At 44.8% G+C, this 17,202-nt stretch overlaps 1 protein-coding gene across 2 annotated transcripts in view; it reads left to right on the top strand.

The window, feature by feature from the left end:
- Positions 1-17,202, top strand: part of LAMA5 (laminin subunit alpha 5) — a 246,893-nt gene that overhangs the window by 176,522 nt on the left and 53,169 nt on the right. Inside the window, exons 30-41 of one of the 2 annotated variants that reach the window (XM_084854353.1) lie at positions 1,220-1,418; positions 3,970-4,096; positions 4,484-4,623; positions 5,457-5,572; positions 6,105-6,316; positions 7,337-7,541; positions 9,741-9,885; positions 10,919-11,059; positions 12,632-12,793; positions 14,373-14,474; positions 14,570-14,653; positions 16,215-16,445. In XM_084854353.1, the coding sequence (XP_084710479.1) occupies positions 1,220-1,418; positions 3,970-4,096; positions 4,484-4,623; positions 5,457-5,572; positions 6,105-6,316; positions 7,337-7,541; positions 9,741-9,885; positions 10,919-11,059; positions 12,632-12,793; positions 14,373-14,474; positions 14,570-14,653; positions 16,215-16,445 (1,864 nt within the window). Of the gene's footprint in view, positions 1-1,216; positions 1,419-3,969; positions 4,097-4,483; positions 4,624-5,456; positions 5,573-6,104; positions 6,317-7,336; positions 7,542-9,740; positions 9,886-10,918; positions 11,060-12,631; positions 12,794-14,372; positions 14,475-14,569; positions 14,654-16,214; positions 16,446-17,202 lie in introns of both variants that reach the window. The other variant, XM_084854352.1, reaches the window with a different exon arrangement.

Genomic DNA, 17,202 nt, shown 5'->3' with positions numbered 1-17,202 from the left:
CTCCTGGCTGCTGCTGAAACCTGGGCATCCAGGTTTAAGGATGTTCAGGAGTACACCCAAGTCTTCAGGGGCAGTATAACCCCATCCAGCACAGATTGAATCCCTGTTCCATGATCTGTCTTTTGACTACCCAGAAGTATCCCTTTCTTGTCTGGATTAAGCTTCAGTTTGTTTGCTCTCATCCAGTCTATTACTGACATCAGACACTGGTTTAGAACTAGAACAGTTCCCTGGATTTGGATGGAAAGACACAGAGTTGGGTGTCATCAGCATACTGGTGGCACTGAACCCCCAAACTCCGGATAATCTCTCCCAGCAGTTTCATGTATATGTTAAATAGCATGTGGGATAAGATGGTGCCCTGAGGGACCCCACAGGCCAACAGCCATGACGTCAAACAGGAATCCTCCAGCACCACCTTCTGAGATTGCCCCTTGAAGAAGGACTGGAGCCACCATATGACAGTGCCTCCCAGTCCCATCTCAGACAAACGCACCAGAAGGATATCATGGTTGATGGTACTGAAAGTCTCCAAGAGGTCCAGCAGAACCAACAGGGACACTCTCACCCTGTCCATTTCCTGGCATAGATCATCCACCAAAGCAGTCTCTGTCCCATAACCAGCCTGAAGCCAGATTGAAATGGATCTAGATAATCTGTATCATCCAGAAATCCCTGGAGCTGAGAAGACACCACACACTGTAGCACTTGCCCAATAATGGAGTATTACAGACGGGGCAGAAATTATCCTATACAATGGAGTTCAGGGAGGTTTTTTGTAAAAAAATACACACAAAGGTCTTACTTTGCCTCTTTTAGGCAAGACAGAATCACACCTTGCTGTAAAGAGACATTCCCTGCTACTCTTACGCACTCAGCTAGTTCCACCCCTGGTGCTTTTATAAGCCGGAAAGGGCAGTGGTCTAGAACACAAGTGGTAGGCTTCTCCTTTCCAATGAATGCTGTATGGAATCTGGTATACATAAAATGTTTCATTCTGTCTAAATACAGGAATTTCCCCATAGATAAGTAGACTTATTTTGCCTTGGAACCAGGCTAGAGAGGCTGTCTCCTCGCTGATTATAAAGCCATCCCATAATATTTTATATGACATGCTTGCATTATGGGTATTCTGAATTTTCCTGTCCTTGCTCTGTTTCAGTGCTAGTCTTTTGTTTGACTGCAGAGCTCTTAACATTCTTTCTGTTTTCCACAGTAGCTCCTGTGTCCCATCAAGGTATCAGAAGATTTCTCAGTCAGTTGTCCTGGAGGAAGGGCAGTCACTACCAATCACTCCAGGCTTTCCCTTGATTCATGCCTTTACCGTCCCCACAGTGGCTATCCCACCTGTATCTCCCCTTCAACCCCCGACTTTGATAGACTCCTCTGCAGAGCTCATTCTGCTAAAGGCTCCCCAGGTAGGTACAGAAAACAATAATGTTGTAAATAAAATGCGTTGGTGCTAGAAGTGATCTCTGGTGAGTAAGGATTGTTGTTTCTGAAATGTCAAAGGAATTGTGGGCATGTGGCATCCACCAGGACAATGAAAGAGTTCATATTCTAGTTCCAGTTTTGATTTTAGTTTTAGGGCTTTTAAAATTAAGTTTTCATTTCTCATAGTTCTCTGTGGAAATAACCACCACCCTTTTCAAGTTGGCTCCCTGATGCTTTCTCATCTTCAAAAGAGTGGTTGCTGATGCTTCAGTGATGGGTCCCATTCGTTAGAGAAGTGACTGGCAGGCAGACATAGCACGGAGAAACTCTATCACTGGCAGCCAGCAGGAGTCAGAAGGCAGCCATCTTGTGTCCTAGAAAGCATTGGTAGATAGTTGCATCCACGTGAGGAGAGGGGAGGCTTTCATTTGAGACGATGGGAGGGCAAGGAAGAAAGTAAAAAAAATGAAACCCCAGTACACTCCGGTCTGGAGTGCAGCGGGTACCTTTCTCATGAAAGTGGTTGGCAATATGTGGCTGTAGGAGCCAGTCTCTCTCTCTCTCTCTCTCTCTCTCTCTCTCTCTCTCTCTCTCTCCTCATTTCCATTTCCATTTCCTTCAAGTGATCAGCATAAGGGCATTTAGGTGAGGCAGTCTTCAGGGAGGTGGCAACAACATGAGGTCACAATGGCCAGTCTCTCTCCTTCAGGCAAACAGCATTAAGCGTGAGGTATCATTGGTCATAGAATCATAGAATAGTAGTAGGGTTGGAAGGGGCCTACAAGTCCATCAAGTCCAACCCCCTGCTCAGTGCAGGAATCCAAGTCAGAGCATCCCAGACACATGGCTGTCCAGCCTCATCTTGAATGTCTCCAGTGTGGGAGAGCCCACTACCTCTCTAGGTAATTGCCTCCATTGTCGTATTGCTCTAACAGTCAGGAAGTTTTTCCTGATGTTCAGCCGGATTCTGGCTTCCTGTAACTTGATTCCGTGTCCTGCATTCTGGGATGATGGAGAAGAGATCCTGGCCTTCTTCTCTGTGACAACCTTTCAAGTACTTGAAGAGCGCTATCGTATCTCCCCTCAGTCTTCTCTTCTCAAGGCTAAACATGCCCAGTTCTTTCAGTCTCTCTTCATAGGGCTTTGTTTCCAGTGCCCTGACCATCTGTGTTGCCCTCCTCTGAACCTTCTCCAGCTTGTCTGCACCCTTCTTAAAGTGCGGTGCCCAGAACTGGACACAGTACTCCAGATGAGGCCTAACCAGTGCTGAGTAGAGGGGAACTAGTACTTCCCGCGATTGGAAGCTATGCTTCTATTAATGCAGCCCAAAAGAGCATTGGCCTTTTTTGCAGCCACATCACATTGTTGGCTCATATTCAGCTTGTGATCTACAACAGTAGATCACTATCAGTCTCTCTCACTGAAGCAGGCAACAGCATGAGCAGCACCATGTGGGCACAGTCTCTTTTCTTGAAGTGAGCAGTAGAGGGAGCAGGCACAGCAGTGTCTAGTGTCCCTCTCACTGAAATGTGCAGCAGCATTTGGGCAGAGAAACATGTGACACAGGCAGGAGGAGAGTTTGTAAGCAAGGCACCCCAGCTATTACAAAGCTGCTTCCAGTGAGTACCCCAGGGTACACTGGCACCAAAAGAGGTAGAGATTTGGAGGTGAGCACAGGAATATAACAGAGCAACAGCTCGCAGCATTTGCCCCCAGTAGCTGGCACAGTAGTCTTCTATTTCATGGAGGGATAATAAATACCAGCAGCAACTGCCCCAGTCTCTTCGTTGTAGGAGCTTGTTCTGGCAAGAATGGGAAAAGAAGCCCCAGACCCATCCTGAGCCAAAGGGATACTTTAAATTAGAAATCAGTGGCACAGGTAACATGATGTCAGGGGTGCCTCTGAGCATAGGCAGTGGCAGAGTAGCTCAGAGTCTGAAGAGGAACCGCAAAACATGGGGGAGAAACTTTCCCAGGCTCTTCCAGACAGGGAGGGACAGACTCCTCTCGTTCCATAGTTCAGCTGGACGGAGAGAGCCTCTCTTCACCCCCCCGCCCGTGAGAGATAGTGAACGGGGAGAGGTGGGGCTTGGACAGCCTGAATTCTTAGATGCCAGGCGCAGACGCAGGGCCAAGAGAGAGATGGCAGGGGCAGAGCTGAGGCAATCTGCCCAATTGGCCTGGCAGGAACAGCTACGCGTAGATTCCTCTTGTGACAGAGGGAGATCTCCCCCTCGGCCCTTAACTAACCCTTAAGTTAGGGAAGTGTGCCAGCCTTTTCTCAAACGGTAGGCAACTTTCAACCTTCCTGGCTTCCCTTTGAACTCCCTGAAGGCTTTTCCTGTGTAGACTGCGAGTTACTGACAATTAGCATCTGTATGACCCATTGAAGTAAAAGGATTAAAGAGTCATGGATAGAAGCCTCTTGTCTGCGTTTTGATTTTGGCTGTTGAAGTTCAGCAGGGACAAAAGAGATACCTGACACATAAAGCAAACAGTAATGCTTTTGATGATTTCCCTTGTACTTTGTTGTAGACAGCCATTGTGCTAAGTGGCCGTATCCAGAGTCTGGGGCGCTATGCCTTCATTCTGCACTGTTACCAGCCCAGTCACTCAACGTTCCCTGTGGAAGTGTTGATAAATGGTGGACGGATTTGGCAGGGTAAGTGGCCCCCGGGTTTGTGGTGGGGCTCATTATAGAGTAGCTTTTAAGAGTAGTCTTTTCCTCCTAAACCAGCCAGACCCAAGAAAAATGCTTCCTACAATATCAGCAGCATAGGAAACACAAAAAAGAGTCATGGCATCTTAAAGGCCAATCACATTTATTGTGATGTAGGATTTCATAGACTGGAGCCCTCAGCATAGGTGTTGTATTTTTTCTAGTATTTTTTTTCTAGTATTCTAGCTCTAGATTTCTTTTCTTGAGCATCTTGTAGAACATAAAACATGTGTGAAGTGATGGCAGTCAAGGGGGAACACTACCAATGATATAAAAGCAAAGCAAGTAAGTTTAAGCTGTTAAGGTGACATGTACTTTCTGGATTTTCAGGACAAGCTAATGCAACTTTCTGCCCACATGGATATGGTTGCCGAAATCTAGTGGTTTCCGAGAACCAAATTGTTCTGGATGTTACAGATCATGACCTGAGCGTGATCATTCGTGTGCCAGAGGATCGGCACCTTTGGTTGGTAGGTTCCTAGCTTTCAAACTCTCTGGTCCCATCTGCAAGAATTGACTGCTGTAACTAATGAGAGAAGTTACAATACGTTCTTCCCAACTTATACATTAACTTATTCTATAAGGCAGTGTGCAAGCCTTTCAAATCAAAGCCCACTCTCATAGATATCAAGCCTTTCCTTCTCTCGTATCATATAAAGGCAGCATTCAATTGTGTGGAAAGTTAAAAGTGCTATGCACAGTGAAGACAACAGACTAAGGCCTGAACCATGCGCTGACTGAGTTTGCACTGTGCTTTGCAAGATGGTGGAACAGCCACGTGTCCCCTTCCCTTCCACCATGCAGGTAGCATCGTGTCTGATCTGGGCGTTCCACACAGATATTTGATTCACACTGTCTTCTCCCCTTTGTCCATGGACTGGAGCTCTGCATTCATGTGGAGTGCTCTTGTTGTATGTATCCTTCTCTGAATAGCAGAGCAGAGGGGAGTGCCTGCTTCTTTGCCATGCCGAGAGCAGTACTGCCACGTTTGTTTGTTTGCTAAATTTATATCCTGCCTTTTCCTCCAAGGATCCCAAGGCAGCGTATGTGGTCCTCCTCCTCTTCATTTTATCCTCATAACCCTGTGAGGTAGGTTAGGCTGAGAGTCAGTGACTGGCCAAAAATCATCCAGTGAGCTTCATGGCTGAGTGGGGACTTGAACTAGGATCTCCCCAGTCAACACTGTAACCACTACGCCACACTGGCATGGAGAGTTTATGAACTGAGACTTATAAATTAGAAACCATATATTTGGTTAATCCAGTTGGTTATTTGCCATTTCAACTTGTTTGTCTGATTATAGGATTATATCCTTGTGGTTCCTGAAGACAGCTATGGCTCCAGCTATCTTTCAGAGGAACTGCTGGACAAATCTTACGATTTCATCAGCAACTGTGGAGTCAACAGCTTCTATATCAAGTGAGATACAAAATGGACCCCACTTTGCAACCACATAAATAGAACTTAAGCCCACCTCTTGTGCTCTGGATAGCTTGTTGAATATACCTGGAATTTTAGCACCAATTCCTAGTGTTGATCTGAAAGTACTCATCTAGCAGGCTCAATGCTGTGCCTTTATAGCCCCTTTATAAAGGTTCCTTTACTTCCTTAGGTAATGGTTTCCCTTCATTTCCAGTTCCTTCATCTTTTGAGCCAGTGCATGTATTATTCTGTACATGTGCAACTTCACTGCACAAATGCACAAAAATGATAATTTGTTCTGGTACAGAGTGCAGTATAAATGTGTATAATAATAGGTATGTAATCAGGCTAAACCATTAGGCTTGGTGTCTTCTGACTCTCATCCTTCATCATTTTTTGGTTCGAGCCCTCATGTTTGCGAAAAGAAGCTGCAGAATGAGGCAGGCTACACATTTTAATTAAGGAATGAAATATGTAGACCGTATATTTCTGTGAGACCCAGTGCAAAAACGTCTCCCTCTCTCTGCAGCCCTGTAACATCATCCAAGTTCTGCCAGAACTCTGCCATCTCAATCTCTCTTTTTTACAACAACGGGGCCCAGCCTTGCCACTGCCACGAGGCAGGCGCTGTTCGAAGCCAGTGCGAGCCGTTTGGTGGCCAGTGTATTTGCAAATCAAACATCATCGGCCGAGAGTGTTCCCGGTGTGCCACTGGCTACTGGGGTTTCCCCAGCTGCAGACGTGAGTCTCTCCTTTGGGGTGGGAGGGCAGCTATGCCATTCAGGATTGATTTCCATGACATGCCATGTCTCATTTGCATGTCATTTAGGGCTGATTTCCAGACTTACTTACCCATAAGTAAGTATATTATGCAAGTGGGTCGGAGGCAGAATACTAGGCTATGGGTTTCCTTATGTGCTTGTGTTTCAGTAGCAATTATGAAGCCACACTGAAAAATCAATGTGAACTTTGCAAGAAGGATGCAGGAGTGGGAGATGGCTGAAATTAGTATCCAGCTCACAAATACTCCAGGCAAATTCTACATAGCTTTTAAATAGCTTCTTATATGTACAGCTATGCATGGGGATTAATCGGGAAACTCTCACCTGGAAGAACATCATTGCAGTAGAATCTGCAATGATTCAATTGCCCATTCTAGGCATTGTGCTTCTGAGCGTTCCAAAATTTGGAATAGGATCCAATAATATGGATCACCAGTGGTCAGTCTGTGTACATAGAAAGCAAAATAAGTCTCTCCAAATCCATCCCTTTGTTTAGCTGCATCCCAGGACATTGCTTTCTGGCTGCTACTACAGTGGGCATCCTGCCTCACTTGTCAGAGAGCAGGAGAAACAAAATGCTTCTTACCAATAGTAGCCCCTGAAAAGATATACTGCTAATTTGTTCTTGGGCCAAGGCAGCTTTTTATACAATGAGGAAAGGAATTCAGCATGCAGCTGTTGTTTTCCTCACCCTTATTTTTTCCCTAAATATACTGGCTGAAAAATGCACACACACACCCTTCTAACTGACTTGTTTAATTGTTGCTACAAAGGTGCCTGTCTAAAATTTATGAACTAGGCATGGGATAACAAGTTGAATCTATTGTGGTAGGTACAGTTAACCAGTTTTTGAAAGATCACTGGAAGCACCTTGAAGATCCAAATACACTCCAGAATCCAGTAGTCTGTGTTCTGGGCTGATTATGCCTTGTGTGTGTGTGTTTATGATATGCATCTATGTGCCTGTTTTCACTTGCAGCCTGTGACTGTGGAACTCGCCTGTGTGATGAACTGACAGGACAGTGCATCTGTCCACCACACACCATTAAACCAGAATGTACGGTCTGTGAGCCCCAGACCTTTGGCTGTCACCCCCTGGTAGGCTGTGAGGACTGCAATTGTTCTAGCCCTGGAATTCAAGACCAGACAGAGGCAGGATGTAATGTAGACAGTGGACAGTGCAGGTGGGTAATGATAGGTAGTATGTCTATGAATAATAGGGCCCTGACTGCCACAGCATCTGGATACCTTTCTGTGATACCACATTTTATAAATCAAACCCATTCAGACATCCAACACTTTTTTCTCTTTCAAGTTAAAAACAGACAACGTTTTGGCCAGTTCCAGTGAATCACCATCAAATTTGGGCTGGATAAGAATGTAAACTCAGCAAGGCCACGTTGTATTGCCCTGTGTCTGGGCTCTAAAGGGCCTTGTGTTTGTAAAGTCATCTGTGGGTGTACTCGGCCACTGTGGGTTTTTTGCTATCCAAACACAATGGTGACTGTACCGCTTTGAATATGAAATCCTCTCTCTCCCTTTAGTAGTTGTGCTCTGATGTCTCTGAGCCCCCTACTTGTCAGACCCTTGCATGTACTTTAGGTATTTAATTTTGGAATTCATTTATTTACTTAATTGGCCCTTTGTCCTGTTAGTCTGAAAAGCCCAGAGTCGCCTCTGCATTCAGCATTGTCCCTCGCCTCCCAAGTGTGTCTTCAGCCATTTGTATAGGTTGGCTGCAAGATTTGTTTCCTTTCCTTTTTTTCATTCCCTTTTGGAGCAAAATAAACCTTTGCTTGCTGGAGATTCATTACATTAGCCAAGTTGGTCCTGTGTTTCTCCCAAAATTTCAGGGAGAAATCAATCCTATGGCTGCTAGTCAGCGGCTAGACAGCCATAGGATATGTGGTTTTCCAGGAACTGATCTCAGAGCCCATGCTCCGAGGTCGGTTCCCGGAGAACCGACCTTCCCCCCCTTTCTGCTCTGCCTCACAGGTAGCGCAGAACAGACCTGCACTCCGAGCTCAGAGGAGGAGCGCAGAGTGGCCAAAACAGGGCGTTCTGGGGGGTGTTTGGGGGTGGGGAAGGCAGAAATGCCAGTTTGACACATCCTATGTGTCATCCAGCAGCCTCTTCCCTGGCTCTGCCTTTCCATGGCTAGACAGCCGAAATCAGCCGTCTAGCTGCACATGCAGGGCAGGAGAAGCACAGAGGGAACAATCCCCTCCGTGCTTCTCCTGCCCTGCATTGGATAGGCTGTTGCCTCTGCATTTGGAGATGGCTGCCTATTTCCATAGGATTGCTCCCCAAGTCTTGGGAGGCTGCTGGCTGATCTGAAGAGGATAAGAAAATAAAAAGAAAACACATATTGAAGGCTGGAAAAAACAACAACCCTCATTCTGAATCTTTGTGAAATTTTGCAACATACCACCATAAACGTGGCACTAGTATGGTGTGTTGGCCATGAGTTAAATAGAAAATATTTATATTCCATATGTGAAGGTTTTGCTTTCTTTTTTGTTTCATATTCGTAAGGGCATTATTTGCTATAGTAGCTAAATGGAACATCCATCTTCGGGGGCATTGTACTTCCAAGTAACGGTTGTTGGGGACGAACAACAAGGGATTGCAGTTGCCTTCATACCCTGCTTATAAGCTTTCCAGAGACATCTGGTTGGCCTTTATTAGAAACAAAATGCCTGAATTAGATGGATCCTTAACTTCATCCCATAGAGCAGTTCTTATATTTTCATATGCATACTAGTGATGGATGAATCTGTCTGTTCTGCCTTCTATATCGTTCACATTTTTTCAAGCATAAGTTTGTTCCATCTTGCTCCTGTTTCAGTTTGTGAATGTTTTTTTTTAAAGTCTGCATGAAAATTCACATCTATTTTCATGTGCACAAAAAGATTTTGTGCACACTTTCCCCCAGCATGCGCATTTTTTGCAAGCACTATCCCCTAAATATGCCATTTTGTATGAAAATTGCCTGTGTATACATTTTAATGCATTTTTAATTGGATAATTGCATCGCAAAATTCAAAGAGATATGAAAACTGAAGGATAATTGCGTTCCAGTTCAGGAAGTGTGAATTAGGTTGGTTCGTATTAAAATATAAACCAAATTAATTCGCTTCCATCCCTATTGTGTACTGCTTGTTTCAAAGTGCAGGACTTATTCTTGGGAGTCAAAGCTTGCATTTATCTAGTCTGTCAGTAGAGATGTCATAGTTATTGTTGCTTTGTTATGCGGTTGAGAAGGCGCAGGGCAGGAGATGGATAAGCCCTGCAAATATAAGACTTTGAATCAGTTGTTCAACATGAGTTAGAAGCCAGAAGGAAATAAACACATGAACAAACATGAAACATGTCTCTTCCAGATGCAAGCCCAACATAGTAGGACGTCAGTGTGATCTCTGTGCCCCAGGTTACTATGGGTACCCAAACTGCAGGAGTTGTGACTGCCACCTGGCAGGGACAAAAGCAAGTGTGTGTGATCCAGTCACTGGGCAGTGTCACTGTAAGGTTAGTCTGATACACTGGCTCTTTCTTGCCTACCTGAACTGGGCTACAGGGTAAAATGCTCTTTAAGGGACTGGAAAACAATTATGAGAGATGATCTGTTGGTGCATTCAGCGCTCAGTAGTATCAAACAGAATCAATTTCTCTTCTGTGTTTAATGCCCTGTCACAACTCAATTGCTCTCTGAGTATATAATAGAGTGTTCCATCAAGTCACAGGGCTTATGTCTTACTGACTGGTGTTAATGAACTGGTGCTGACCAGCATAACTCTGCAGAAGCACTTAGTGCTAGAAAGCAGCGATCTCACTGTAGGAACAAAAGTGTTATTGAAGCAAAATGCTTTGTCATGGAATGTGATTGTTCCTTGAGCTCAGAGTCTGGGTTGTTGACTCAGTTCATGTTGGGATAAAAACTCATGCCTGAGACAACTTCTCTAGGCCAAGGCAAGTCTGCAGGGCTTCTTTGCAAACAGGCAAATCCATACCCACCTACACTTGGGGGCAACATTGGACAGACATGCCTGGAATCTTTTTTATTATGGGATAATTCATCACTCTGTCAACACAGGTTTTGCTTGTACTTTAGCAGCTGTTGATAGATCAGACAATTTGACACAAAGGTTGTGAAAGGTTTCCAAGCTAGTACCATACAAACTTCGAACACCGCAAGGCAAGGAAGCCCTTACAATGTTTTAATTTGTGTAGAGTGATTGCTCCTAACTGCCACAAGTCCCTTGCCCATGCAGCCTTACTGGAGCAATAAGATATATTAAATAAGGTACTAGGGTGATGCCAAAAACAAAGTATATGTGTAAAACCCTTAATGCCTGAGCTTCTCCATAACCATGCACTGCAGCAAAGTATAGGTTTTGCCTATATGCTTGTGGTAACTCATGAATAGCCATTTTGAGCACTTTGGTTTGAACACACCCAAAGAACCCCGTCTTCTGTTTTTGGCTTAACTCCCCTGTATACTCAGAAAGCAAGTGAACAGCAGTGTGAACAGTTCCTATCCTCTGTTTTAAAATCTTTGCAGGAAAATGTGGAAGGTCCAAGGTGTGACCAGTGCCACCTGGGGACCTTCTCTTTGGATGCCAACAATCCCAAAGGCTGCACCAGGTGTTTCTGCTTTGGGGCGACGGACCGCTGTCACAGTGCAGAGAAGTACCGTGTGGAGGTGAATGTATGGGCTGAGGCTTTGGGGCTGGATGGCAGCTGTAAGAGATACTTCATATTACATTCTGAGGGAGGTGGAGGAATGGTGCCCTGTCTTTACCATGATTCCCCATCTAAGCTAGTGGCGATCACCTCTTCTTGTTGCAGTGAATTCTAAACATTAACTCTGCATTGTGCAAAGATGCACTTGCTTTTGACTGTTCTAAACCTACTGCGATTAAGTATTGAACAGAACATGATTACCTAATGTATCAGAAGGCATTTGCAGTGATTGCGATACGTTGAGCTTGTCAACAGCCATAAGAACATAAGAAGAGTGCTGCTGGATCAGACTAAAGCTCTATTTAGTCCAGCATCCTGTTTTCAACAGTGGCCAGCAAGAAGCTTCCAAGAAGCCCACCAGCAGGACCCAAAGGCAACAACTTCCCATGCTATTGCCCCCCAGCAACTGGTATCGAATGGCCTGCTGTGTCTCAGACTCAGAGCCTATGTTCCATAGAAAGTTACAGAATTATGAATCTGGAAGAGAAAGGAAAGATCTGAGATCTAAACAGAGACACAACTCCTCCTACCTTGATATGATTCTCAGCTGGATCTATTTCTCCAGATGCTTTCAGGTTCAGGGAGTAATATTTCGGATGTAGCCCACATTTATAAAGAAAATAAATACATACATACACTAGACACTGGCTACCTGTTCGCTACTAGACCAGGTTTAAGGTTTTGGTACTAGTGTACAAAGCCCCAAACAACTTGGGACCAGGATACCTCAGAGAGCGCCTTCTCCCTTACCAACCTACCCGGTCACTGAGGTCATCGGAGGGCATGCTCCTGGTCATGGACCTATGGCCCGATTGGAGTCCACCAGGAGAAGAGCCTTCAGTGTGGCAGCCCCCTTTCTTTGGAACTCCCTGCCTCTGGAGGTCAGGTAGGAGCGAACACTATGTTGTTTCCAGCGCCTCCTAAAAACAGCACTGTTCCGGGAAGGCTTTGTTGGTTGACCAGCCACGGTTTTATTGCCACTTAGTTTTTAAAAAGAATAATTTTTATATTGTTTTATTCTTTTAAACTTTTAATCATTTTATCTCTTATTGTTCACCACTCCAGGATATGTTTAGATGTGGAGTGATATACAAATGTTGTAAATAAATAATAAAAGAGGAATAAAGAAGCCTCAAGTTTAGAGCAAGAAGGCTAATAATGCAAAACCAGATAGATCAAGGAAGAAAAATTCCAGACAACCTGAAAAAGAGCAAGATGTTTCCAGACATCTAAAATGGCCATTGGTTAATATCTTGAATATTTTATTGCAAAGTCACTGAGGCACTCAAATGGAATACTTTTCCAGCTCTTTAGCACCAGTAAATTATACTTCATAAAAGACCTATGTCATCCTATTTCACATAATTAGGTGGACACAGTATTAATGTTGGTTGAGAGATAAACTGCAGGACCTTGATTTTAGGTTCATCTCCTGAAAATCTTTAAAAGCATTTGGGCATAATTTCATGTCTGGATTTGCTGATCTAGACCATTCTGGAGTACTTCAGAGACATTTCTTCCCGTCTCCTAGTTTATTGACATGAGTGGGTGGATTTTGCTGAGTGGAGACCGCCAGGAAATCCCCACCTTGGTCAGCCTGGAAGATGAGCTTGTTCGTGCTGATCTCCGGAATTTTGCTGAGGCCTTCCAGGAGCTTTACTGGCATGCTCCCAGCTCCTATCTTGGAGACCAGGTAAGTGACCCTGACTAGTTGCATTGTCCTCTGGGGACTTTTAGAATATGTTGGCATTTTTTCCAAAATGTCCCACTGCCCTGATGTTCAAAGGCCAACTTCTGAAACAGAATTAGACCTGGTTCGCACATCACGACAGCCCATGGGTTATTTAAACCATGGGTTGTCAGGGATGAGCCGGAGTGATCGAGGGCGCTTCCTCCAGTGTGCTTGTCACTTCTGCTTTCAAGTAGAAACCTACATCATCTTGTACGTAAGTTGTTAGTGTGACGTCCGAACCAGGGCACTCCGGGTTGTTTAGGTGTTAAACAACCTAGGGTTTACCTACTATTTGTTATTGGGTTAACTCTGGATTGTTTTACCCTAAACAACCCAGAGTGTCCCAGTTTGGACATCACACTAGTAACCTATGAAAAGGGTGATTGTAGGCTGCTAAGTGAAAGCGGAAGCAGCAAGTGCACTGGAGGCAGCGTGCTCAATCATTCCCGCTCTTGCCCACCAGTGCATTTTTTAAACAACCCATGGGTTGTCGTGACTTGCAAACTTGGACTCCTGGGCACTCGAAGTTTTAGCTGCTTTTTTTCTTCCATATGTGTCACATGATGATAAACTCCAACCATCTTCCAACCAATCTGGGGATACTAAATTTGACACTTTTATATGTTCTTTACAGGTTGGTGATATGAAACACCTGAAAACTCCAGAACTAAAACGTTTAATTCTCAAGCACTTTAATTCTGAAGCATTTTAACTCTGAAATGTAAAGTCCCATGTTTCAGAACATTGTTGAATTTCAGCGTATTTTCACTGAATTTTACATATGAGAGTTTTTAGCTTGAATTGAACATTAATCTGGAAGTCTATTTGGATTTTCTTTTCCCAGTTTGGAGCAGAGTGTATCCCTCCAAACTTGGGAGAATTGATGTATTAACAGATTTTCACAAAATTCACATTGCGGGTTTAAGGAACAGTGAGGTATGCATTTACAAGCTCAGTTTTCCAAATATTTGAGATACTTCCACCACAAAAATGGCAAACTCTTAAAAAAAGAAAACACCTGTCTTCCCTTAATTGTTGCTTTCCAGTGGTCCAGAACCCTGGGAAGGTCTCCTCTCTATCCATTAGGAGGCAAGCCGTTTACTAGAAGGAAGACTTGATAAGAGTCAGCGTAGGAGGCGCTCTCACTTCCCCTCTAGAGCCAAAACCCTCAGTTTTGGAAGAATAAGATTACTACTTCAAGCAAATGTATTTTCTTAGTTTTGGAGATATATATGAAATGTGCAGATGATTTGCCTAGCTATCTTTCATTTCCTTATGGCATTGAGTTATACTCTACTCATTTAACCATACCAGTTTTGTTGCCTTGTTTTAAAACACACACATCCATATCTAAAAAATGTACCATGTCATATTTAAACCACATCATGTAAAATACCCCAAATAAGTGAATTTGCAGAAATTTTAAGCTGAAATTAATTTTGGCCTGGTGTCTTGATTTTTGGGTTGGAGAAGAGATTTTTTTTTTTTAACAAAAAATTCCTGAGTGTAATGTTTTGTTGTGGTTTGCTTCCAATTGCAGGTTTCCTCCTATGGTGGGTACTTGCGTTATGAGCTGCACTCAGACACCCGAAGGGGTGACGTGTTCATACCGAAGGAATCCCGGCCTGATGTTATCCTCAAGGTACAGTTCAGGTTGCTTTTCTTCTTCGGGCTAAATGCCACTCCCTAAAACAATGCTTCCATTCAACAATGTACGTGTCTTGTGTTCTTTCCTAGGGAAACCAAATGAGCATTATGTTTCGTGAAAGTACCTACCCTGTTCCTGGTGCAATCTATGAAGGGCAGCTCCAACTGTTGGAGGTCAGTTCAGATTCATAAGGCCATGCAGGGGGCTGCACCCTCCTAAAAATCAGCTCTGGTTACTGTAGGCTGAGGGATGATTGTAGCTCCTTCTTTCCAATATGTCCTGTGTTTTGCTGAACATATATTTGCCTTTGAATCTGGAGGTGTCTTAGTGTTATAAGCTGGAAGTAGCTTGTAACCATGGGAATAAGGTAGTCCTTTTTGGATAAGCTTTTTTCAGGTGTGGTTTTGGGGAGAAGCAGGAAAGGTGCTCTGTGAACTAGTTGCTATTTGGTAATCCATGGCAAGCAGCTAGCTGAGTGGCGGGTTTTGAAGCTCTTACTGCAGCTCTTTTCATGTGCTGGTCAGGCAAGGGGCGAGCTGTGAATCACTGGCAAACTCGATAATTTGATTAGTTCACATGTGCCTGAATTGTCAGTCCACCCATGAAGAACTGAGTAAATATGTATTCTGAGCTGAGCAGAAATTCTGCTATGAAATGACTGTTACAGTGTGGATTTTGTGCTTAATAAGTGCCTGGCAATCATGTGACACCACATAAGAAGAGTTCAATGAATTGTTCCACAGTAGGGGAGTCTGTGGACATTTCCAAACAATCACTTCATCGCTCAGCAAGTCTGACGATGCTCCATCTTCCATGCAACCCAGGTGTCGTCACTCAAGGAAGTGCTTCTGTTTCAAGAGTATCACATTTGTCCAGCATTCAGCATGAAATATATTTGTCATGGTTGGGAACATTAGATCCTTTCTCCTGCTAACGGAGCCATTGCACTTTAAACAGTGCTGCATTGTTGTGCAAGGGATGCAGTTACCTACTGAATATTGCCAGTGACCCCGTAGATGGCATGTGATGCACAGCCCCCCTCCCCATTCATATCCAGGCTATGTTGTGGCTCTAAACACACTCCTCAGCCTGGGAGGGCCTGCCCTCCCCACCCCCCAGCAGCACTGAACATTTAGACACACATGGGCAACTCACATCCCCCATTTGATCCTTGGCTGCTTTCTGTGTGGCCCAAGAAGCCCTGCCCACTGCCCCCGCACTGCTTCCCAGTGTTGCTCCTCTCAGCGGGAGAACTGCAGTCTTGATCAGGTTTGCTGGTGGGGGAGGAGATTTTGGCTCCCCCACACACACACACCTGACTACTGGGGGAAGAAAGTCCGTGTCTGTTTCTGTATGTGTGCATGAATGGGTGTACAAGACTGCCTCCATTCATGTCATGTGGGCTAGGTATCACTCTGATGCCTTTGAACCAGAACTTTTATCCCTCAGAAGCTAAACTGCGGTAGTGACATGCTTCGGACTAATTGCCTGGATAAGCTTCCCTAAGAAGGGAGAAAAATGAATATGTGTACAAATTTTGAAACATCACCAATATGTTACTATTAAGCAATAGGGATATTTTTATCTTGGCTGTTCTGTGATGTTTTATCGCTCAGGACCTATCAAGTGTATGCACCGTAGCTTGAGGGTTCAATGAAAACTCTCCTTGATGGAGTCAGTGAAGGGAGCCACAATCCTGTTAACATTACAGTGCAGTTGTCTTCTCTTCCATAGGATAACTTCAGGCATACCGAGACACACAACCCTGTCTCCAGGGAAGAGCTGATGATGGTTCTGGCTAAGCTGGAGCAGCTGCACATCCGGGCTCTTTTCTCCCAGATCTCATCATCTGTGTCCCTGCACCGGGTGACATTGGAGAGAGCAGCAGAGACTGGTGGAGGCATCCAAGCCAGCAATGTGGAGCTCTGCATGTGTCCAGCCAATTATAGAGGAGATTCCTGCCAGGTAGGGAGAATGTGGACACCTGGGTATTTGCACAGAGCAGTCAGAGCTGGGGGCTGCTTCTCCCAATTGGACTCCTTTAGCAAGTGAACAGATCATGTGTGCTTCATAATACTGTTATAAAAAGAGCTCGTGTTTATGGAGGAGAAGGCTGTCAGAGTGGTATGGCTATTCAGAATCTCCAGCATCAGAGGCAGTATGCCACTGAATACCTGCTTGCTGTGGAGCAACAATGGGAAAGAGCCATTGTCTTCCAGCCTTGCTTGTGGGCCTTCTGGAGGCTTCTGGTTGGCTTGGATCTGGAAAGAAAATCGGTGAAACACACAGTGTGGAAGGGGGAAAAGGCCTAGACAAGATGAGCCTCAGGTGATGCCATATGGGCTGGATTCTGGGGGCAGAATCCAACAGGGTGCTCACACCTCTGCCGATTCTCTTACGCCCCACCAATTCTGTTGTGCGAGTGGCTCCCACCACTTGTGTATGGTGATTTAGCACTCGTGGGGCAACCTGAAATGAGTGGAAATACTCATTTCTGGAAGGGGGCAGGTCAGCGGAGCTTGCATAAAGGAGCTCCACCAACCTGCCTCCTTCCAAAAACAAGTATTTCTGCTCATTTTGAGCTTCCTGTAGGAAGTGCTAAATCTTCCTTGCAGGTGTGGTGGGTCCCACCTATGCAATGGAATTCACAGGACCAACCGGTTGCAGGAGGGAATTGGCAGGGCGGAAAGGAATCGGTGGGGGCATAGGTGCCCTGTTAGCT

The sequence above is a fragment of the Heloderma suspectum genome, chromosome 4 (assembly GCF_057233095.1).
Source record: "Heloderma suspectum isolate Gila_16-S chromosome 4, 16-S_ref, whole genome shotgun sequence".
Classification (NCBI taxonomy): domain Eukaryota; kingdom Metazoa; phylum Chordata; class Lepidosauria; order Squamata; family Helodermatidae; genus Heloderma; species Heloderma suspectum.
The sequence above is the reverse complement of the archived record's forward strand: the minus strand, read 5'-3'. Positions and strand labels throughout refer to the sequence as shown.